Source organism: Cynocephalus volans, chromosome 8, assembly GCF_027409185.1.
Source record: "Cynocephalus volans isolate mCynVol1 chromosome 8, mCynVol1.pri, whole genome shotgun sequence".
Taxonomy (NCBI): domain Eukaryota; kingdom Metazoa; phylum Chordata; class Mammalia; order Dermoptera; family Cynocephalidae; genus Cynocephalus; species Cynocephalus volans.
The window spans coordinates 103,452,065-103,477,301 of record NC_084467.1 but is presented as its reverse complement, the minus strand read 5'-3'; the positions used below and the strand labels follow the sequence as shown (position 1 = coordinate 103,477,301).

At 42.3% G+C, this 25,237-nt stretch overlaps 1 protein-coding gene across 1 annotated transcript in view; it reads right to left on the bottom strand.

Annotated features, from left to right (window-relative positions):
* Positions 1-25,237, bottom strand: part of PTGFRN (prostaglandin F2 receptor inhibitor) — a 78,125-nt gene that overhangs the window by 16,487 nt on the left and 36,401 nt on the right. The window contains exons 4-5 of the mRNA XM_063106402.1: positions 23,460-23,840; positions 4,162-4,587 (exon numbers count right to left, since the gene is read on the bottom strand). Of these exons, the coding sequence (XP_062962472.1) occupies positions 4,162-4,587; positions 23,460-23,840 (807 nt within the window). The remainder of the gene's footprint in view (positions 1-4,161; positions 4,588-23,459; positions 23,841-25,237) is intronic.

The window sequence follows — 25,237 nt, the reverse complement described above, 5'->3', positions numbered from 1 at the left end:
GGTTACATTAGCTTTAGCTTTAACTGTGTTACTTCCTGTTCCTCTGTCAAAATAATAATCTAAGCATATACACCTTAGAATGCATCTGTTGTAATAACACAATGTCAGGAACTTGGAAGGTACTTAAATATTTGTTAAATGGATGAACAAATGAAAGAGATACATTCTTTTTTATCCTTTAATAAGATGAGTAATCCTATAATCTGTTTAGTTATAAAATGAGATTTTTATGTTGGGTTTTCTGGAACACCTATTCCACCAAACCTATTAGCAGAACATATATGCTGTACTGTCTCTACAAAATCACTGAGTTCTGAGGTCCCACCAGGTCACCCTCATTCTTTCTTGATTCTCCTGTGAGTTAGGTCACCCATTCATTAATCACACATGTACTTATTGAGAGCATTCTATATTCCAGGACCTGGGAACACAGTGGTGAACAAAACATACAGATATCCCTCCCTTTACATGCTAGTGGAGAAAGACAAAATAAATAAGTAAAATATACGGTATGGTTAGATGGTGATAAATGTTTAAGAGAAAATACACCAGGCAAAGAAGAGAAAAAGTGTGAATTTACATATGGGGGGCGGGAGGGAATCACAATTTTAGGTAGTGACCAGGACATCCTCACTGAGAGGGCAACATTTGAATAAGCACCTGAAGGGGGTGAGGGGGCGAGCCCTACCCATCTGGGGGAAAGCATTCCAGGCAGTGAGAAGAGAAGGCTGAAAGCTACAAGGCAGGAGCATGCCTGGAGAATCTGAGGAACTGTGGATGGGCAGAATGGTGCAGGCACTGGGGAGAGCTGTGGGTGAGGTCAGAGGTAACGGACCAGCTGGGACAGGGCATCCAGGGCCACTGAAATGACTCTGGGTCTGCTCTGAGTGAGCTGGGGAGACTTCGAAGGTTTAGAGCAGAGGAGTTTCATGATCTGACTTACATGTTGAAAGGATCATTCTAGCTATGTTAACAGGATCACTCTGCAAGAGCAGAGGCGAGGAAAGGGGTTAGGAGGCTATGACCCTGGCAAGACATGAGAGTGGCTTGGCAACAGTGGAGGTGAGCAGTGGTAAGATTCCAAATCACATTCAAGAACGATAATATTGATTCAAACATCACATATTGTACACAAATACTGATAGTCAACTCTGTACACCATAAATGTGTACAATCAATTATGTTTCAATTAAAAAATAAAATTTAAAAAATAAATAAATAAGCCAACAAAAAGAATGAGGAGTCTGAACAATGGTGCTAGAGAAGGCTGAGAAGAGAGCTGGCTGAGAGGACCAGAAGCACCGTTTTGAAGATAAGTTTGAGATTCCCATTAGACAAGAAGAGGTGCAAGAAGGCAACATAATATTGGGTCAAGTTCTGGAAAGAGGTCTGGGATAGAAATGTAAATATGGGAGTCACTGGTGTACAGATAGCATTTAAATTCATGAAATCAGAGGAGATCACCGGGGGAATGAGGTTAAATAAAAAAAAGAGGTCCTGAGGTAGTCTAATGTTTGAGGGTCAGGAGAGAGAACAAGAACCAGCAAAGGAAGCTGAGAAGAAGCTAATGAGGTTGGGAAGAAAGCCCTGAGAAGGTGGCATCCCATAAGCCAAGGGAAAAACCAAGGTATTTCCAGGAGGAGGGAATGATCACATGTGTTAAATCCTGCTAAGTTGAGTAAGATAACTGCTGTTTGGAGTTTGCAATATGATGATCACTGGTAATCTTAACACTAGCAGCACGGAAAAAGCCTTATTAGATTAGGTAATTAGAGAGAATGGGAAGAGAAAAACTGGACACATCAAGCATAGATAAATCAAATACTGTGGCTTTAAAAGGAAAGAGAGAAACAGGTGGGCAAGGGGTGTAGGGAACAAGACGGCGTGGAAAGCAAGATTAAGATTAACTTTTTTAAAAATATACAAGATCTAACATCATGTTGATAAGTCAATGGGAAAAGTCTAGAAGAGAGAGGGATACTGAAGACCCAAGAGAAGCCATGTGCCTGAGTAGCAAGAGGGACTAGCCTGTGCTAGGACGTAAGGCTGAAGAACATGGGCCCGGCTACTGCGGTAGAGTGTATGCGAATTCTCCTGATTGTTTCCATTTATTTAGGGAAATAGGAAGCAGGACCAACAGCTGAGAGAGAGGCTGGGGGAGGAAGTTTGTGGAGAAAAAAGGTGGTATGCAATAATCATTTAGGAGAGTGGGGAAGTAAACAGAGTAAGGAAATACAGGATTCCCGGGCAGTGCTAAGAGCCCACTTAACATGAGTGATCACGAATTGAAAGTGAGACCAGTCAACATGTCTGAATGTTTTTCTCCAACTACGTTTAGCTCTGCAGACACAGGTAGGGAGGCAGCAGAGAGCTGGCTTTGAACTAGGTTGTGGTTTAGCCACAGTATCACGAAAACTAAGAGAGGGGCAAGGGAGTTAAGGGTGTACGCAAGGGAGAGATTGTGACTGACCAGGAATTTAGGCTAGGTAACAGTAGGTGCCGGGAAAGTGAAGATAAATGGTCAGGATACCTAGAGAGGTTCAGATTCTTGCCAAGCGCTTGATGCAAATAAGCACGTGTGCCCAGGTGTTCCTTGGTTATTGTCTAATGTAACTGCACATGTGAACCCAGGTGTCCTAGGTTATCGGACTTAAGTATAAACAACTAGTGGCTCTGATCCAATGCCCCCCTGCCCCAGGGAGGGTCACGGGGGGAGGGGTGGCTGCAAGCTGCTGCTGCTGCTGCAAGCCATTGCTCTCAGGGCCCCTAGGATGATCAAGGAGGCCACCACCACTGCTGCTGTAAGCTGCTGCTGCTGAGGAAGTTGAGCTCTGAGCTCCTGTCATCTGCCATCGGCTCCAGGTATCCTTCCCAATTACCTAGCTTGTGACCTGTATGTGAAGGGTCTGGTGACCCAGCCTGGCATGTGAGAGGTCTGTGATCCAGTCTGTTCAATGGGTTTGAAGGGTCTCTGAGCCCTAGCCTGACAGTAGGTAACCATGGAACCTGTCCCTACCTTCCACTCCTAAACACATCTAAGAATCACAGAGGGTACTAGAATAATCACACCAGGACAGCAGGTGTGAATTGGACTACCCTGAGCAAGTGGTCACCCCAGGTACGAGAGAAGTAAAGACACAATGGGAGTGAAGGACAGTGTAAGGGGGCAGGATCGCTGATTCCAGTGGAGTTGAAGGGTTGTTGCTGGAGTAACATAAGAAGTGATCTAGAAAGACAGAAAATATGTTGAGAATAGAATGCTTGAAATTGAGACCATGGAGGTGTTTCAGTTATCAGAAGTAAGACGGTCTAATGTAGTGTATAATCATGTGAGTGAAGGACTGGAACAGGACAGAGGACAGGATGATTACAGAGAGCAGGACAAAGGTCTGAGAATGAAAGTATTATCTATATTAGGGCTCTCAACCTTGGCTGCACACGAGCATCACCCTGGACGTGTTTAAAAATTCCAGTGCCCAGACTGAGTGTACCTCAGACCAATGAAAACAGAATTCCTGGTGGGACCCAAGCATCAGTATTCTTTTAAAGCTCCGAGGGTGATTCCAACTGTGACCCAGTGCTCTACACAGATACTGAAGTTAGCAAGACAGGAGCAGTACTAGAGAGAGTGGCCAAGAAACACCAGCTAACATCTTCAAAGAATGAAGGAGCTAGGAGTCAACAGGTGGTGTCTGGTGACATGAGATTTGAAGCTGAATGCTTTTAGGGGTGGGGAAAATACTCTGGAAGCTGTGGTGAGCAGCAGGAGGGCACTTGCCCCACCTCTAGGCCCAGTTATATGAGAGTGTGGGAAGAAAGTGTCACCACTTAAAAGAGCTCTAGGGAAATGGTGTCCTCAGAGAGTGAGGTTAGTAATGTTTAATGGAAGAAAGAAAGGAACATTCAGAGAATAGGTTCAGGAAACAGGAGATTTTGCTGATGACAGTGAGTTCTAGAGGGCCCTCTCTGGGATTTGGGGATAAAAGAGGGGTGGTAGTGAGTCCACACAGGGTGTCCAGGGTCGTGCAGTGATTAACGTCCAGGGCATGGATTCCTAGTATAGGCAGGAACCTACAGGGTAACTGCATCAAAAACACACAGTGGGATGTCTAGGCAAAAAACAAAACAAAAATGGATCATGAATAAGAATAGAGCTCCTACCTTCTGATGCCCAAAAAATGTTGACAGGTTTGGAGAAGACATCCTTACTCTTCACCCAGCTGTTGTTCTGCTGTTTGGTCCAGGCAGACACAACACAGTAATAACTGCCCCTGTCTTCCTCTGTAGTCCTTTGGATCCGGAAATTGAATGTGTCTGCATGCTCTTTAGAGAAAATAAACTCTCCGTCCTGGGCCCTTTGCTTGCTCCTCTCTCCGTATTTCAGCGTCCAGTCCCCATCCATGATGGCAAGAAGCTCACTGGTCAACACATCGTCACTGCGCCGGTTCATTCTGTAGTACCACGAGACCGTGAAACGGACACTCGCCTCCGCACTCTTCATGTCCACTACCCGGCATTCCAGCTCTGTGGGATCGTCTGCAAACCCAGGGACCTTAGAGGCATTCAAGTACACCTGATAGTCTGGTTCTGAGCAAGAGACAGAGAGGCCAGGATAAAAAATAATCAACAGAACAACTTACCAAGAATTAGCAAAAGAAATGAGACAAGTTCTGCACTTGTTCTGACAATTAAATGCCCATCCTACCAACTAAAGAGACAGAAAGCAGTCTTTGCATTGGATGGGAAGGATCCTGTAAGAGTGTTCTTGCAAAACTTGTAAAACACAGCCCTCCATATTCCACCTATATTCCACCCCCCAAGAAAACCTCCCAAAGCCAGAATCCAAATGTCCTCAATCAGAGTCTTATCTTTCTGGAGGTTTGGGGTCTGCTGTCAGTATCCCCAGGGGTTAGAGCCTTCTGAGAAAGATTTCTTAAGCAGCTCAGTGTCCACACTCTACCAAGATTGTCTCTGGAATGCTAAGCAAGCCCATACACCCAGAGCACATTCCAGAACTCGAGGCCCATCAACCCCATCACGGCTCAGGTTCCTGCCATCCTCGGCTGTGCCCCAAATGTAAGTCCCTAAGATCGTCGTTTCCCCTATATATTCTCCTCACCTTGCTGTTTCTCTGACTTTTTCTGCTAAATCTGTGTTGAGTGGTCAATAAACACCTCCCATCCACAAACGCCCCAAAGCACATTCTTTTCACCGCCAGGCCACATGTAACTCACCCTGCAGTTCTGCGACCCTGAAGCTGGCTCACTGTGAACCTGGCCCCAGTACAGCCTGCTCACTTGAGAGCACTGTATGTTCCTGCCTGTCCCAAATTGTGACAGAGCTGGAAGAAAGCTAGCTCTCTCCTAGCATCCCCAGCTCTACCATGGTCTTGTTGTTGTCCACTTGTATAAAACCTCTCCTTCCGAGGTTCACTGCACCAATTTAATCATTCCTGCACTTCTATATTTCTGACCTCACTGGCCCTATGGTCTTCTCCACACTTGCCAAAGAACTGGTGTCAGACGCCTGAGTAGCCACCTTTCCTCTCCCCTCTGCCCAGCCCCACGTGCTACCCTCATTACCCAAGGTTCTGCATCACCACAATCTCATGCCACCATGGTGACGTGTTCAGAATGCCCTGCAAACTTCCCTCATTCTTCATCATCACCTGGGTCTGGGTCCCCAGAGGTGGCACCTTCTCTGTGTTCTCATAGCCATCTATGTACTCTTGTCTATGTAGTCTTGATCCCACTCCATGACTGTTCTTTGCTTGAGATCTTATCCCCAAGCTCCAAATACAATGCCTTGTATGCAGCAGGCACTCAAAAAATGTTTTCCACCTTAATGCCAAAGCTTTCAGAAAAGGATACATTTTTCTTCTATAGCACATTGACTTCTAGGAGAAAAGCAATTCTACCTAAACAGAACGTTCCATCTGCCACATCATCTTTATTCCCATCAGCTTGACCAAACAGTTTAGTTTTATTTACCATTGCTCTTATTTGTGACTCATGCAGATTATAAACTGCTGAGGTCAAGGAACTACTCTTTTGTGACTTCCACTTCCAATGAAACTTAGAACATCATGACTTCCCCAAGAATGAGTCAGTGGGCCAAGAAATGGAAAGAACTCAAAACCCTAATTCCCTCAAACATCATCTTCACAAGCCTTTAATTGCTTGTGTCCATCTATGGGAGCACATCCTTCTGTGATGTGGACATTGTGCAAAAATACCACAGGCTGTTGGCACGTCAGGGCTGGAAAGGACCCGAGCAGCCATCCTGCCTCATTTTATAGGTGAGTGTGCTGAGGCTGCCCAGCTGGGGATGTTCTGCCTCCTGCGCAGCGAGCTAACACACCACATGCCACCCACACCAGCAACAATGGACCTCAGGACACATACTACGGACATGTATTTACACCATTATGTGCATAAGACAAGGAATGCTCAAATCACCCCACATTCAGGGTTTCTCATGTTGAATTTTGGATGCAGACCCAAAACCAACGTGGGTGCAGACCAGGATAACTAAGTTCACCCGACGTGGAAAGGACAGATTTGAACTGGTTGTGCACAGAGCAATACACACCCCTCAGTCCTGTCAGGACCAACCTGGAACACCTCAACCTTCCATAAGCAGCAGCAGTGGCAGACACTACCATGACAACAGCTGCTGCTGATGGAACCTCCCCTGCATTTCAAGCACAACGTGGAAGATCCTTCCTGTGTGTTACCACATTAACCTGAACAACAAACTGTCAGGCAGTAAAGAGCAGTGGCAAAGAGCCAGGGGTCTGGAGTTAGACCATGTTCAAATCCTGGCTATGCCATTTACTTGCTGTGTAACCTTAGGCAGATTACTTAAGCTCTCTGATGCCTCATCTGTAAAGACAAGGATAGTAAGTTAACAGGAACTACCTTACCTCATCATGTTATTGTAAGGATTAAGAGTTAAAATATACATAATAGTGCTTAGTCTAGTGCCTAGTGTATGTACATGTGTGTGTATGTATATGAACATAACGAAGTTACTTCAAAAATTCATGGAAAAGTAGGCCCCCGGTAAACTTCCTGTTACTGGGAGGCAGATACCATCTCTGCGGCCACCAGTTCGGAAAAACGCCTAACCGATTTCTGGTTAGGAATAGGGTGGTCAGAGAGTTCCCGAGTTCGCTTGAACCTGCCAGAGAGCTGACTGCGGGTGGGCACCGGACTCAGTCCACGCAGAGGGGATTCAAAGGTGAACCGTGTGCTGCAGGCCCCTCCCCCAAGGAGCTCACGCTCTGGTGTGGGAGATAAGACAAATACACAAATAACCGCGATACCAGGAGAAGGTGATAAGTCCCGAGAAAGATCTACACAGTGCTACAAAGGCACCCAGAGCGACCGGTTGTCTGCGCCTAGCAGAAACCTGGTAGACTTCCTGGGTGAGGCAGTGCCGAGCAGGGTCTTGAAGGCCCAGCTGACAGACGAGGGCTGCAGAAGACACGTCCCAGCCCAGCCCAGTGTGCACAGAGCGGGGAGACGTCTGGCTAGGGAGGCGGAGACTAGACAGAAACTACACACCCTGTGGGGTCACCACAGCGTGATCCAACAGACCGGGCCAGAGCGCATGGAACAGGGAGAAGTCGTGCATGGGAAGTGGAAGCTCAGCAGAGACCACACACCCTGCGGTACCGCCCCGTGATCCAGCAGCCCAGCAGAGTCCAAGCTGACCAGAGAGGTGGCTCTCCAGAGAGGCCCAAGACACGAGGCAACCACACACACAAGGCACTAGAGGCCAACTGAGCAGTCACGGAGGTAGCCATACCAAATTGGCAACCACAGCAACATCTTAGTTAGTCAATAGTCTCGAACAGGTGGACTGGGAAACCCCCTGCCACAATGAATAAACATCAAAAAAAAGATACCAGAAAAACAAAAAATCAAGAAAGTACACCACCAAAAGTTAATAAATCTCAAACTCTAGATCCTATAGAACAAGAAGCCCTTGAAATGACTGACAAGGAATTTCAAGTGACAATTCTAAGGAAACTGAATGAGATACAAGAAAACTCAGCTAGACATCATGATGAAACGAGGAAAAGTATACAGGACCTGAAAGAGGAAATGTACAAGGAAATCAATGTCCTGAAAAAAAATGTAGCAGAACTTGCTGAACTGAAGAAGTTATTCAGTGAAATAAAAAACACAACGGAGAGTTTAACCAGCAGGCTTGTCGAAGTTGAAGAGAGAACCTCTGAACTTGAAGATGGGCTGTTTGAAATAACACAAGCAGACAAAAAAAAAAAAAAAAAAAGAATCAAAGACATTGAAGAAAATCTGAGAGAGATATCAGACAACCTTAAGCGCTCAAATATCTGAATCATGGGTATCCCAGAAGGGGAGGAAAATGGAGATTGCACTGAAAACATATTCAACAAAATAGTGGCAGAAAACTTCCCAGGTATGGGAAAAATCACAGATCTTCAGATCCAGGAAGCTCAATGATCTCCAAATGTATTCAACCCAAAAAGGCCCTCTCCAAGACATGTTATAGTCAAATTGACAAAACTCAGAGACAAAGAGAGAATCTTAAAAGCTGCAAGAGAGAAGCATCAAATCACCTATAAGGGAGCCCCAATCAGGCTAATATCAGACTTTTCATCACAAACCCTAAAAGCTAGAAAGGAATGGGATGATATTTTCAAAATACTAAAAGACAAAGATTGCCAGCCAAGAATACTCTACCCTGCAAGGCTATCCTTCCAAAATGAAGGGCAAATAGTATATTTCTCAGAAAAACAAAAACTGCGGAGTTCACTACCCCACGACCACCCTTACAAGAAATCCTCAACGGAGTACTGGGTTTGGTTCCTGAAAAATAACTACCACTGCCATAAAAACCCAAGAAAAATCAATACCCACTAGTATAATAAAAATGGCATTCATGAAGAAAAAACAAGCAAACAAAAACGCTATCTACAACCTAAGGAACCAACAAACACAGAAAATAAACAGTAAATCAGAAAGCAAGGAACAAAAGACACCTAAGACAGCCAAACAACCAATAAAATGCTAGGAATAAATGAACACTTTTCAATAACAACTCTTAATGTAAAAGGCTTAAATTCCCCCATCAAAAGACACAGACTGGCTGACTGGATCAAAAAGGAGGACCCAACTATATGCTGCCTACAAGAGACCCACCTCACTCATAAAGATTCGCATAGACTAAGAGTGAAAGGATGGAAAAAGATTTACCACGCAAACAGAAAAGAAAAACGAGCTGGAGTAGCTATTCTTATATCTGAAAAAATAGACTTTAAACTAAAAACCATAAAATGAGACAATGAGGGACACTACTTAATGATAAAAGGACCGATCCATCAAGAAGACATAACAATCATAAATATGCACGCACCCAATGTTGGAGCAGCCAGATTTATAAAACAAACTCTATTAGACCTAAAGAAGGAAATAGACACTAATACCATAATAGCAGGGGACCTGAACACCCCACTGTCAATATTAGACAGATCTAGGCAAAGAATCAGCAGAGAAACACAAGATCTAAACAAGACTCTAGACCAATTGGAATTGGCAGATATCTACAGAACATTCCATCCAACAACCTCAGAATATTCATTCTTCTCATCAGCACATGGATCATTCTCCAGGATAGATCACATATTAGGTCACAAATCAAGTATCAATAAATTCAAAAAAATTGGAATTATCCCATGTATTTTCTCAGACCACAACGGATTAAAACTAGAAATCAATAACAAATGAAACTCTGGAAACTATACAAACACACGGAACTTAAACAGCATTCTACTTAATGACATATGGGTCCAAGAAGAAATCAAGCAGGAAATCAAAAAATTTATTGAAACTAATGAAAACAATGATACATCATACCAAAACCTGTGGGATACTGCAAAAGCAGTATTGAGGGGGAAATTTATTGCATTAAATGCTCACTTCAGAAGAATGGAAAGATGGCAAGTGAACAACCTAACACTTCACCTTAAAGAACTAGAAAAACAAGAACGATCCAAACCTAAACTTAGCAGACGGAAAGAAATCATTAAGATCAGAGCAGAACTGAATGAAATTGAAAACCAAAAAACAATGCAAAAGATCAATGAATCAAAAAGTTGGTTTTTTGAAAAGATAAATAAAATTGACAAACCATTAGCATGGCTAACAAAAAAAAAAGAAGAAAGAAGATTCAAATAACAAAAATTAGAAATGAAAAAGGAGATATTACACCTGATTCATCTGAAATACAAGGAATCATTCGAGACTACTATAAACAACTATACACCAACAAATTTGAAAATCTGGAGGAAATGGATAAATTTCTGGACACACACAAGCTCCCAAAACTGAACCATGAAGATGTAGAAAATTCGAACAGACCAATAACAATAAAGGAGATTGAAGCTGTTATCAGAAGGCTCCCAACAAAGAAAAGCCCAGGACCAGATGGATTCACAGCAGAATTTTACCAAACATTCAAACAGGAATTGACACCGATTCTTTACAAACTATTCCAAAAGACTGAAACAGACGCAAATCTCCGAAACTCATTCTATGAAGCAAACATCATCCTGATACCAAAACCAGGTAAAGATATAACCAAAAAAGAAAACTACAGGCCCATATCCTTGATGAATATAGATGCAAAAATCCTCAATAAAATACCAGCAAAAAGAATACAGCAACACATACGTAGAATTATTTACCACGATCAAGTGGGATTCATCCCAGGGATGCAAGTTTGGTTCAACATACACAAATCAATAAATGTGATACACCATATTAATAAACTCAAACACAAGGACCATATGATCATCTCTATAGATGCTGAAAAAGCATTTGATAAAATTCAGCACTCATTCATGACAAAGACCCTCTATAAGTTAGGTATAGAGGGAAAGTATCTCAACATAATTAAAGCCATATATGATAAACCCACTGCCAATATCATCCTGAATGGGGAAAAGCTGAAAGCTTTTCCTTAAGAACAGGAACTAGACAAGGATGCCCACTCTCACCACTTCTATTCAACATAGTGTTGGAAGTACTAGCCAGAGCAATCAGAGAAGAGAAGGAAATAAAGGGCATCCAGATTGGAAAAGATGAAGTCAAACTGTCCCTGTTTGCAGATGACATGATCCTATATATTGAACAGCCTAAAGCCTCTACAAAAAACTCTTGGAGGTGATAAATGATTTCAGCACAGTGGCAGGATACAAAATCAACACACAAAAATCAGTAGCATTTCTTTTCTCCAATAGTGAACATGCAGAAAGAGTAATCAAGAAAGCCTGCCCATTTACAATAGCCACCAAAAAAATAAAATACTTAGGAATTGAGTTAACCAAGGATGTGAAAAATCTCTATAATGAGAACTACAAACCACTGCTGAGAGAAATTAGAGAGGATACAAGAAGATGGAAAGATATCCCATGCTCTTGGATTGGAAGAATCAACATAGTGAAAATGTCCATACTACCCAAAGTGATATACAAATTCAATCCAATCCCCATCAAAATTCCAAAGACATTTTTCTCAGAAATGGAAAAAACTATCCAGACATTTATATGGAATAATAAAAGACCACGTGTAGCCAAAGCAATGCTGAGCAAAAAGAATAAAGCTGGAGGCATAACACTACCTGACTTTAAGCTATACTACAAAGCTATAATAACCAAAACAGTATGGTACTGGCATAAAAACAGACACACTGATCAATGGAATAGAAGAGAGAATCCAGAAATCAACCCACACACTTACTGTCAGCTGATCTTTGACAAAGGCACCAAGCCTATTCACTGGGGAAGGGACTGCCACTTCAGCAAATGGTGCTCGGATAACTGGATATCCATATGCAGGAGAATGAAACTAGACCCATGCCTCTCACCATATACTAAAATCAACTCAAAATGGATTAAGGATTTAAATATACACCCTGAAACAATAAAACTTCTTAAAGAAAACATAGGAGAAACACTTCAGGAAATAGGACTGGGCACAGACTTCATGAACACGACCCCAAAAGCACGGGCAACCAAAGGAAAAATAAACAAATGGGATTATATCAAACTAAAAAGCTTCTGCACAGCAAAAGAAACAATTAAAAGAGTTAAAAGACAACCAACAGAGTGGGAGAAAATATTTGCAAAATATACATTCGACAAAGGATTAATATCCAGAATATATAAGGAACTCAAACAACTTTACAAGAAGAAAACAAGCAACCCAATTAAAAAATGGGCAAAAGAGCTAAGTAGGCATTTCTCTAAGGAAGATATATACAAATGGCCAACAGACATATGAAAAAATGCTCAACATCACTCAGCATCCGGGAAATGCAAATCAAAACCACATTGAGATACCATCTAACCCCAGTTAGGATGGCTAAAATCCAAAAGACTATGAACGATAAATGCTGGCGAGGCTGCGGAGAAAAAGGAACTCTCATACATTGTTGGTGGGACTGCAAAATGGTGCAGCCTCTATGGAAAATGGTATGGAGGTTCCTTAAACAATTGCAAATAGATCTACCATACGACCCAGCCATCCCACTGTTGGGAATATACCCAGAGGAATGGAAATCATCAAGTCGAAGGTATACCTGTTCCCCAATGTTCATCGCAGCACTCTTTACAATAGCCAAGAGTTGGAACCAGCCCAAATGCCCATCATCAGATGAGTGGATACGGAAAATGTGGTACATCTACACAATGGAATACTACTCAGCTATAAAAACGAATGAAATACTGCCATTTGCAACAACATGGATGGACCTTGAGAGAATTATATTAAGTGAAACAAGTCAGGCACAGAAAGAGAAATACCACATGTTCTCACTTATTGGAGGGAGCTAAAAATTAATATATAAATTCACACACACACATACACACACACACACAAACCGGGGGGGGGGGGGGGAAGAAGATATAACAACCACAATTATTTGAAGTTGATACAACAAGCAAACAGAAAGGACATTGTCGGGGGGGAGGGGGGGAGGGAGAAGGGAGGGAGGTTTTGGTGATGGGAAGCAATAATCAGCTACAATGTATATCGACAAAATAAAATTTAAAAAATAAAAATTAAAAAAAAAAAAAAAAAAAGATTGAAATAAAAAAAAAAAAAAAAAAATGAAATACTGCCATTTGCAACAACATGGATGGACCTTGAGAGAATTATATTAAGTGAAACAAGTCAGGCACAGAAAGAGAAATACCACATGTTCTCACTTATTGGAGGGAGCTAAAAATTAATATATAAATTCACACACACACACACACACAAACCAGGGGTGGGGGAGAAGATATAATAACCATAATTATTTGAAGTTGATACGACAAGCAAACAGAAAGGACATTGTTGGGGGGGGAGGGAGAAGGGAGGGAGGTTTTGGTGATGGGGAGCAATAATCGGCTACAATGTATATCGACAAAATAAAATTAAAAAAAAAAACAAAAAAAAAAACAAAAAAATGGGCAAAAGAGCTAAGTAGGCATTTCTCTAAGGAAGATATACGAATGGCCAACAGATATATGAAAAAATGCTCAACATCACTCAGCATCCGGGAAATGCAAATCAAAACCACACTGAGATACCATCTAACCCCAGTTAGGATGGCTAAAATCCAAAAGACTCTGAACAATAAATGCTGGTTAGGTTATGGAGAAAAAGGAACTCTCATACATTCTTGGTGGGGCTGCAAAATGGTGCAGCGTCTATGGAAAATGTTATGGAGGTTCCTCAAACAATTGCAGGTAGATCTACCATAAGACCCAGCTATCCCAGTGCTGGGAATATACCCAGAGGAATGGAAATCATCAAGTCGAAGGTACACCTGTTCCCCAATGTTCATCACAGCACTATTTACAATAGCCAAGAGTTGGAACCAGCCCAAATGTCCATCATCAGATGAGTAGATAAGGAAAATGTGGTATATCTGCACAATGGAATACTACTCAGCTACTAAAAAGAATGAAATACTGCCATTTACAAAAACATGGATGGACGTTGAGAGAATTATTTTAAGTGAAACAAGTCAGGCACAGAAAGAGAAATACCACATGTTCTCAATTATTGTTGGGAGATAAAAATAAATAAATTCACACACACACAAAAGAAAAAAAAACAGGGTGAGAAGAAGACATAACAATTACAATTCCTTGAAGTTGACATGACAAGCATACAGAAAGGACATTGTTGGGTGGGAGGTGGGAGAGGGAAGAGGGAGGTTTCAGTAATGGGCCACAATAATCAACCACATTGTATATGGACAAAATAAAATTAAAAAAAAAAAAAAGATGGAAAAGGCATTAAATTTGTTGGTTGAAGACACGAACAGAAACGTGTTCTGATAGACGGTGACAAGTTGTGCTGGAAAGCACTGAGGGATCCCCTGACATGAGTCACGCCAAGCCATTTCCTGCAAGTAAGGAATGGTTACATAGATTCAAGAATAGGTTTGGGCTGAAAAATATAAAAATTACTGGAATGGCTGTGTCTGCCAATTTATCACAAGTATGTATACATAGAAAAAACATACTATATGAGGATACTTGAAAAGTTCATGGAAAGATTCATATTATCTTTTAATTCTATTTTTCCAAGAACTTTTTGAAGTACTCATGTATACGGGGGGGGGGGGGGTACTATCCGCAGTTTCAAGCATCCACTGGGAATCTTGGAACATACCCTCTGCAAACAAGGGAGGACTACTATATATATATATATATATATATATACATATACACATACATACACACACACACACTATATATGCACATATATAGTGTATATATACACACATATATGTATATATATACACACATATAGTATATATATATACTATATATACACACACACGCACACACACACACACACACAACAGAATACAATTCAGCCTTAAAAAAGTAGGAAATCCTGTCATTTGTAATAAAATGGATGAACCCAGAGGACATTATGTTAAGTGAAATAAGTCAGTCACAGAAAGACAAATACCTCATGATCCCACTTACATGTGGAACCTAAAAAAGTTGAAGTCATAGAAGCAGAGACTAAAATGGTGGTTACCAGAGGCTGAGGGCTGGGGAGGGGTGGACATTGGCCAAAGGACACAAATTTTCAGTTAGACAGGAGGAATACGCTCAGGAGATCTACTGTAGAACACGGTGACTACAGTTAACAACGATGCACTGTACACTTGAAAATTGCTTAAAGAGTAATCTTAAATGTTCTTACAACAAAAAATGATAAGTATGGGGCCGGCCCGTGGCTCACTCGGGAGAGTGTGGTGCTGAGAACACCAAGGCCCCGGGTTCGGATCCCATATACGGATGGCCGGTTCGCTCACTGGCTGAGCGTGGTGTTCACAACACCAAGTCAAGGGTTAAGATCCCCTTACCGGTCATCTTTAAAAAAAAAAAAAAAGATAAGTATGTTAGGTAACAAATATGGTAATTAGCTGATCTGGCCAGTCCACAACATATACATACCTCTAAACATCATGGAATATGCCATAAATATATCCAATTTTAATTTATCGATTAAAAGAAAAAGATAAAGAGAAGCAGTGACTTGACCTAGTAGTGGTTAGACCACAGAACACATGGAGAAGGTAGTCAAAACCAGAGCTTGCACCAACCACCAAAGCAGCTCTCTCCCCCGCTCCTACTCACACCCCAAAACTCACTCACCCAATATTAGAACCCAGCCAGTCCCCTGCTGTGGCCCCAGCTCTGCCTTATGCCCCCAGATCCAAGCACTAGTGCAGAGCTGAGTTCTAGGCATCCTGACTGGGTTCCTTCATGACAGCTTAAGTGTAGCACGTTCATAACCTAATTGACGCCTCATCCGCCTCTGCCAATACACACATACACACAAACACACAAACACACAGCCAAAACCCCGCTCCAAACAAACGCAGCCTGCTCCTCCTCCCATCTTTCCAATGACTGTTCCTGTTACCACATTCCCACCATTGCTCTCCAGGTCATCTCAGCATGAAACATGTACCCTCTACAATTCTCCCTCTTCCCTTCTGTCTCTCCACTCTGAGAGTTCCTAAGTCACACATTCTACCTCCTCAGTGTCCCTTCCATTTCTCCTTTCCTCAGACCTGATGCACAGTAGGTACTCTATAAATACTTATGAATAAAAGTGAAAACCTCATGAACAATACCCTCATCCCGGCCCTGCCTCTAGCCAAGACTATAATAACCATCTCCCAACATCACCTCCTGGCTGACACAACTGCCAGCTTAACTATGCAGAAAACCTCCTGTGGCTTTTGCTCTCACCTACTGAGTTAAGAACATGATCCCCAGCCTGGCATTCAAGGGCCGCTACCATCTGAACCCAGCTCCACTACCTGCTGCCTTCTTGACTACTTTCAGACAATACCTCTCACCATTCCCTAGTCACTCCTACACTTGCGGTGTCTCTTGCCTTCCTTCCCACTGTTCCCTCTGCTTCAGCACTTGGGACATCTGCTCAGTAAGTTGTTGAAGAAATGATGAACAGATCCTCCTGTTCTACTCCATCCTCCACCCTGAAATGGATCTGTTTAAATCCTAAGTATCCACACGTAGAGAAATGAGCGTACAAGGGAGCTCCAAAATGTGTGCATCTAGTTATAGAAATTCCAGCCTGGCAGGAGAAAAAAATCTCTTCGTTGACTTCAACGGTTGGTCTCCCCATACTCTGCTAAAATGAACCTTAGGCCCCAGAAAAGGAGGCCTCAGCTTTAAAGCAAAGACAGACAAAAATAGGGTGGATTCTTGGCTTGTGAACTTACAAGTTGCAGGTTCATTTGACCTATCCACCACCCCTGTAGGTCAACTTTAGACTTACACTCCTAGAGGAGATATGATTCTATTATGTCAGAATGGTAAGAGTATGGATGGGTTCTTATTTCTTTTTTGATTCGGTGCATGTGTAGAAATTGTCCTTTAATGTTGTTTTACAATTTTAAAAATGATTTGCAGAGATTGTGCCTTTCCTCAAGGCCCATCATGCACATACCTCTTCTGTGTAGGTTCTCCTACTTAACACGGAATATCTCCTTTGAATTCACTCAGCATGTCACACCTCTACTTCTTCTTCAACGAAAGTTCACAGAGATCCTACCACCGGCCAGGCTCCCTGCAATGATTTTATTTGAACATTGCCTTGAACTTTGGATACCGTATGTAGGACCTATGGGCTTTCTATAGGACTTTTCCCAGGGCGAGGGACTTCCTACCTCATTCATCTGCACGTGCTAGGCATGCAATGTCTTGTACATAAAAGATATTAACATACTTGCTGAGTTAAACTTAATTTAATATTTTGCATGAAAATGCTCATTTTTGGTGAAAGCATTTTACCACTGATTACCACTACATTCTGCTCGATCTCATCAAGAAATCAGTTAAGAATGCAATGGCGGTTATGTTTAAAAAATGCTTATCAGTTAAAGATGCATACTAAAGTATTTAACAGGGAAATGACGTGATGTCTGGGATATGCTTTATATTTTTCCAGAAGAGAGAGAGAGAGAGAGAGAGTGTGTGTGTGTGTGTGTGTGTGTGTCCAGGGAAGGGAAGAGAGATGAAATAAGATAAGCAAAATATTGATAATTGCTAAAGAAGTTGGAGGTTATTTCTTCTACTGTGAATATCTGCAAATTTCTATTTTTAAAAGTAAAAACAAACAACCAACACTGTAAGTTCTTTCACAGACTACTGAGGCCAGGGTAAGCGTGATGTCACTAATATCCTGAGAAGCAGGGATTTGCTCCCTAATCTGGATCCCAGGACAATGTCTTTTCATGTGTATACCATCTCCAGAGCTACTGACATTTAAGAGTGACTTCCCCCCAAAAGAAAGACTTTTTTTCTTTTTAAATTTGGGTCATTAAACAACTCCGTTACAATTTTCAAAACAATGAAATACTTTCAGAATCATTGGCTAATTTGTTAAAAAAAAAAAAAAAATTGTCCCTACTGTGTGCAGAGACCTGATTTAGAGGTTTTCACATAGAATACTTCCTTTTACTCTCACAACAGTTCTACAAGGAAGGTATTATTATCCCCATTTTACAGTAATAATGACAACATCTGGCATTTACTGAGGGCTTCCTATATGATGACAAGCTCCATGCTACATACTTTCCTTACATTTTCACTTAATGTTCATAACAACTAATGAGATTGGTACTATTTTCATGTACGTTCCCAAATGAAAAACAAAAACTAAAAAAAGCACAAAGCCCAGAGGGGCTAAGTTAGAAGATTAAGGTCTTGCACGGTGTGTGAGAGCAGAATCACAGGAGAGGTTTTGGCTCTATGGCCTGGCTCCCACTACAACCAAATTGCACCATCTCATTACACACCCAGGTTATTAATACTCTCAAAGCTTGCTACATCCCAGAAGACAAAAGTGATGATAAGAGCTGAGGCACTAATCCTGAGCAGTGTACCGCAGGGCCATATTCTAATACCTCCTCTGAACCTTAGTAACTTGGTACAGCTAATGAGAGGAATGGGTTGCACGTGTCAGTTGGAAGAAACACGAAGGACTGCCCTCTCTGCTGATGGAGTGGTTTTATTATCTTCAACTGGGCAGGTGCTTCAACAGGCAGCCGAGCATACTAACTAATCATCAAAGAGGCGCCAATTAAATATTACCTAACATTTAAACAGCTATAAATAAGGAGCTATTGTGTGGGCAGGGTGGAGAGGCACTTTACCCCACCTTAGCCGAACCATTATTAAGAATCATTATTACAAGGATGTATTCAGCACTAGCCATTTCAGAGCAATAACAATAATATCTCACTCCTCCTGGAGAATGAGAAGTGAATTACCAGATTTGGGGGATGGGAGGCACAGGAAAGGGGCTGGGTGTGGTCAGCTCCACCCCTTTCCCTAGCTCCTCTTGGGAGCAGCTGCTTCCAGGACATACACATTCCTAGTCTTCCATGCTGGGCTCCTCTACACCCTCAGACACACTCCTACATGTTAACTGGTTAAGAAACTTGATGGTGTCCTCATACCCTAATATATCACCATCGTCACCACCAAGAAAATTCATTGAGCACTCAAGTGCCAAGCACTGTGCTAAGCATTATCCTATTAAACTAAGAAAACCAAAGCTTAGAAATGTTCACATCCAAGACAACACACCTAGGATGTGGTGGAGCAGGACTCCACACAGCTCTCCCTGACTCCAACACTTGGCCACACGCTCCTCTGCCTTCAGGGATAATCCTTGACAGACAGCTGATAATAGTTACCCTTAAAAAACCTACAGATCTAAATCTTATCTTCTATAGATGGCACAGAGTTCTGAAGTTCCTACCAAGTACTTAGCAGATTAACAGCTCCTTTTAAAGAAAAATAATTACCTTCCTTGCTGGCACACTGCTGGAAGAGGGGACAGTCCTACAGAGGGAAAGAATGCAAATCAGGTTCTTAAGACTGAACAGCAGAACTCAGCTCTGCCTCCTCCCGCTCTTCTATCCAAAGCCCATGGAACCTCCTCCAATTAACACCACTGAAGTCTGGTACTTGGGGCAGAGAGCTGAACCGTGAACTGATTAGTATCCAGCTCTTGCCAAGGCCTCTTTAAGGCATCTGATAGCAGAGGGAGGAGGCTGAATGTGCAGATTAACTAGCCATTCCACTAGATTCTCTAAGTTTCAGCCATATACTAAATTGGATCAACACAGAGCAACATTTGTCCCCACAGAAATCCAGCTTTTTACAGAAACTCCTTCACACACTTAAGATTTATGCGCTCAGCTTTTACACAGGGTGGATATAAGAAACATCCATTTAAACAATCATTTAGGGCCTTTTGTAAAAGAACAGCTGAAAGCACTGTGCGTTATGTTACCCAATGCCCCTGAAGTGAAAAAGCACATGATAAATTCAGTGCCAAGAAAAAGTTTGTCTGAGTTTGTTTTCCTTCCTCAGAGGAGAGCTGTGTAATCACATCTTTCTGTCTCAGCCCCTCAAAACTTTAGAGGCAAATTCAGAGCTCAAATGCAGTAACTAATTTGTCCCAATCACCTTGCAATATCTATTCTTTGATTTTTTTTTTTTTTTTACCCCTTTTGATCTTGTTTTTATTTTTGTCTCCTGCTTTAAATAGTGCTTCATTTTGCAAGCCAACTTAAATCTTTTTTTACCCCCCTTCAAAGTAGGACATAAATCCTAAGTAAAAATCATCCTGGTCCTCCGGACTGCTGCAAGTGCTCTTGGACTTGCCAGGCCCATTCACGTCCCTCCCCTGATGTCTTCCTTGTTAACACAATGGAACGCGAGGAGACTCCAATCAGCTCCCACCCACCTACCTTGCTCGGTGCACCACCCCACACAGAGGAGGACAAGAACTGCCCAGCTTCTAGGATGCTATGCTGTGGAGCTTCAGGAGGGAAGCTGATTCCCAAGGCCAAAAACGTTTCCACATAAGATGACAACACTTGGGAAAGACTTGACCCTGGGCCATAATTCTCTCCAAGTCATCGTAAACATCTCTTTTGAAGTAAAAGAAAGAAGTATTAACTGCTGTGGTAGATTCTATTTTCCAGAGATAGCTGCAGCATTTCCCATCCCACGTGTCCTTCTGCAAAGTGACCTTGCTCCCATTAAGGGGGGTCTTTTACTACTCTCTCATTAAAGGGGTATCTTTCTCCACCCTCTTTGAATTTGAGTGGACTCTGGATGGCTTTGACCAATGGAAAAGAGTGGAAGTGATACTGCACTGGTCTTATACATATACCAACTTGTAACTGGTCCGGCAACTACCACTTCCTGCCTCTTGGAAGGTAGCTGCCACATTAAAAATGTTACTATCCTGAGAAGTCTGTGCTGTAAGAAGTCCAAGCCACATGGAGAGGGCCTCGAATGAGATGCACATGGGGAGACAGAGGCCCAGGCGCATGGTGACATGTGCATGAGAAAGCCATCTGGAAGGGGACTCCCAGCCCTGGCTGCCCATCCATCACCATGTGTATCACAGATGAACCCCACTGAGTCCTTCCCTAATTCCTGACCCTCAAGATCATAAGCAAAATAAAAAATAGTGGTTTTCAGATGGGGATGTGGGTGGTACCTGACTCACAGGATTATTGTAACGATTAAATATTTAATGCATGTAAAAGTCCTTAGACCAATGACTAGCACACAGTAGGTGCTCAATAAATGGTAATTATATTCTTAATCTGTCAAGTAACAACACTGAGTTTTGTGTCATACCTGCATGGGGAACCCACTTTCTCAAGAACTCTTCTGTGTCAACATTCCATAGTCACACAACCTAAGATGACACATATAAATAGAGTACTTGGCTGGTCACCTGTCTTCCTTGACTACTTCTCAGATACCTCATACAGCCCCCCAGTTGCAAGTGGTAGTGCATCTGCAGGCACACATTTGCATGTTACACATCTAGAGACAACCATATAGTGTCAGACCTGGCCCATCAGTTCTGGGCAGAGAATGAGTCAGGAGGTCTTGAAAAAAGGTCTGATGCTGTGCTCATGCCCGACTCACCTCCTGACAAGTGTCCAAGCAGCTGTAATGATGTGAGGCACAGGGAAGGAGGAAATGACTTAAGAAGAAGAAAGAAGAACATAGTCTTTTTTTTTTATACCTCTTATACTCCCAGAAGGTTTCCTTTTGTACAAACATCTGAATATTCTATGAGCTGAACATTACAGCTTTGCAATTTTGGTTTTCCTATGCACATATTTTAACATAATCCGTGTGTTGGTACTGGTTTATTTACCCATTCAGCCAATATTTATTGAGTGCCCATTATGTGCAAAGCGCTGGGGAAGGTGCAGGGTCTACAGACATTAGCATCAGTCAGGGAGAAGCACACTGGCGACTTTCACAACAATGGTGCTGGCACTCTGCAGGAAAACAAACGGCAGGATTCTTAGGATAATAACTGAGCCTTTTGCACAATTTACTCTCTATTTCTTCTCACTCTCTGGAGAACACAGCCAGCGAATCCCTTCCAGTTAAAAGAGCCCACTCCCTCCCAAAGCTCCCTTCCAGTTGTCTGACAGTCCCTGCATCTCCCCCTGGGTATGCCGGGATCAATGCACGAGCACTTCAAAGAAGCCCTCAAATTGGAGTGCAGGCAGCACTTTAAAAAAAAAAGAAAGAAAGAAAAATCCTCGAGCTGGGATTCAGACATTGGAGGGGAACAGGGAGCCAGTGCTGGGATCTGACAGCACCACACGATGCACTGAGGATCAGAGCTACGAGACAAATTCAGCTCCAGAGATGAAAAACCTTCTTTTGGTGCTAACAACATCTGTTTTATTTTGAAGGTTGCTAAGGAGAGTTCTAGCTGTGCCAACATTGTTCCAGTTCAGTACTTCATACTGAGTTTCTTGCACAGGATTCAGACGGCAGGAATAAAAGCTCACCAGATAAACCTGCTCCTTTACTTCAGATATCAAAGGATCACTTTGCTAACAGGGATGACTAACACCCTGCCTAGTCTCAATCAAAATTGAACTGTCCCTTCTGCTTACTCTTATTACTCTTCTTCTCCCTGCCCCCATCCCCACTTGCCAACTTCCTGTCTTTGCCAAATAAAGTCTTATTAGGGAGAAATAGACAGTGAATACGCCACTAACCCAAGAGAAGATTTTAATGCAGAGATAAGGAAGAGCTAAATATGAGTTCGGGTCATGGTGGGAAGATGTTTAGCATCAGACAAAGGAGGAAAGGATTTCCTCGCTTTTACAGATCTGTTTTGCCTCCTAATAATCAGAGCAATGCCAAATGCCTTCCTCAGGGCTCAAGGCACTCATAGAAGAGTAGAAAGATCAAGCTCACACAGAGAAGAATCTGACGGGTAGGCCTGTCTCACCTCATAACAGTAGCGGCAGGAAGTGAATTATACCCGGGATGAATAGCCTGGGGAAGCAGGAAGGCCCCTATGTGTAACTGATCTCTGCAAATAAAATCATTTTTGGATTCCAGGGTATTATGTAGAAAAAACACTTTCCATTAACCGAAGGAATCCTCTTTCTGCACTGGGGTTTGGAAAAGCACCAGCTCCTGCCAGGGAGCACCTAGGATTCTAGGAAAAGGACAGGAAGAATGGCAGGGTTCTCCCTCCAACAAAGATCCATTTCAAAGAGCCATTCAGCAGCACCCGACCCTGCAAATCTCAACAACAAAAGGAAACTATATCCTCTCAAATGAGGGTATTGAGACAACTGAGGCCACATTATCTAAACATTTCCCTTGCCTGCCAGATTCTATTTCAGTTTTGCTTTCACCCCCAGCTTGGGATCTATCCGGGCTAAAGTATGCTTGAACAAAATAAAGAATGCCAAAATAGTGCAGAACACAGAGCGCTGACTTCTCCAGATATCTCACAGGGATTAAGCTGGAGAGGCCAAGAGCTGCTCTCCAAACCACTCACCGAGCCAGGTCACACCCACACTGGCTGGGGCTGACATGGCCTCTGCCACCTTGTGCCAGCTCCTGTTGTGTCCGGGTGCCCAGAGTGACACGTGGCAGAAATAGTAGCCAGAGTTTTCTTTGCTAACATCTCGAACCAGTAAATGGTAGGAGCGTGCATCCACATGACTCAAAGCAATGTGAGGGGAGCTGTGCACCAGGGAATCACGGTCCAGCCGTGCCAACACATGGAGGCCAGGCAAGGTGCTGTCAGGAGTCCTGCTGAAGTACCACATCACCTCGGGCCGGATGTCATCCGATCGGTCTGTTGTGATGTTGCAGGTCAGGTCCAGTTCCTTTCCTTCAGTCACAGACACATTCCTGGCCACGGCCGCTTGTACAACTTGAAAAATAAAAACAAATACATCTAGATAATCTGGATTATATTTGTCCCTTCCACCCTCCCATTTCTTTCTCACTCCCTGCCTCTTGTTAGATCATCTCCTTTTAAGTTCTTACTTGTGGCATTAAAGTTGGAAGGCTTTGTACAGTTGTAAGTGCTTGAGAAACATATAATGAATAAATGAATGAAACATACCACTTTTCTTTTTATTTAATGAAAACAATAACAGTGGAAAATATTTATATACCTTTACTATGTGCCATGCAGTGTTCTGAGTGCTTTATAAATAATCCTCAAAACAACCCTAAGAGTTAGATACTATTACTATCCTCACTTTACTGAAAAGGAAACTAAAGCTCAGAGAGGTTCAGTAACTTTCCCAAGGTCACACAGCTATGTAGCAGAGTTAGGATTCAAATCCAGGGTGTCTGCCTCTAGGAACTCTGCTCTTAACTGTTATGCTATTGTTTCATAAGAAGTCTGCTGATCATTGCAAAACTAAAATTATATTTTGTCCATGTACATGATAAAACTTGGGTGATTTTAAAGGAAAAAGACAACCTAGTTCTGACTGGTACATATTGTCAAGTCTTCAAATGGTAATGTACTCAGAGTATCATTTATTTCATTTATATCATTTTGGGTAGACATACTTACCCAAATGTCAAGCATAAAACATATATTTTAAAACCAAAACACAACGATTTTTGGATTATCCATACTATTGCCCTCTCTCTTTTGTGTGTGGATAACTGAAAGAAGACTATATTTAGAGGAAGCACTGAAGTATTTGGTGTCACAGACCCAAGGCAGACCTAGTTTCAGCTTTCTCCTGTCAAAGCTTTTACATGGGAACATTTTACTCTCTTCAGGGGATTTTTAAAAAGAAGTTGAACATCTGTAATCAGAGTAGAAAAACAATTATCTCTTGATAATGCTCTGGGAACAATTACTTAGATGATAAAAAGCCAACACCTCCCAGGGAATTCAAGTAGAGGCATAGCCCTGCCCTTCTAGCAAGAGTTGCTTAGCATCAACTGCTATCTCCAGTAAGCTCAGGGACAAAGGCTGGTGCCCAGCTCAGAAAAGACCCAACCCCAAAGCCCATACCCTTCAGCATAAATCACTTCCATATCAATATTTCCAAATCCTGACAATATTTCAAACAAATATTCCAAGCCAATCTCAAGATCCACTTGAGAGAAGACAGAAAATGAGGTGGATTTAGCATAGGTTGAGTATCCCTCATCTGAAATGCTTGAGGCCAGGTATTTCGGATTTCAGATTTTTCCAGATTTTGGAATATTTGCAAAATACATACCCAGTGGAGCACCCCTGATCCAAAAATCTGAAATCTAAAATCCTGCAACAAGCATTTCCTTTGAGCATCATGTAAG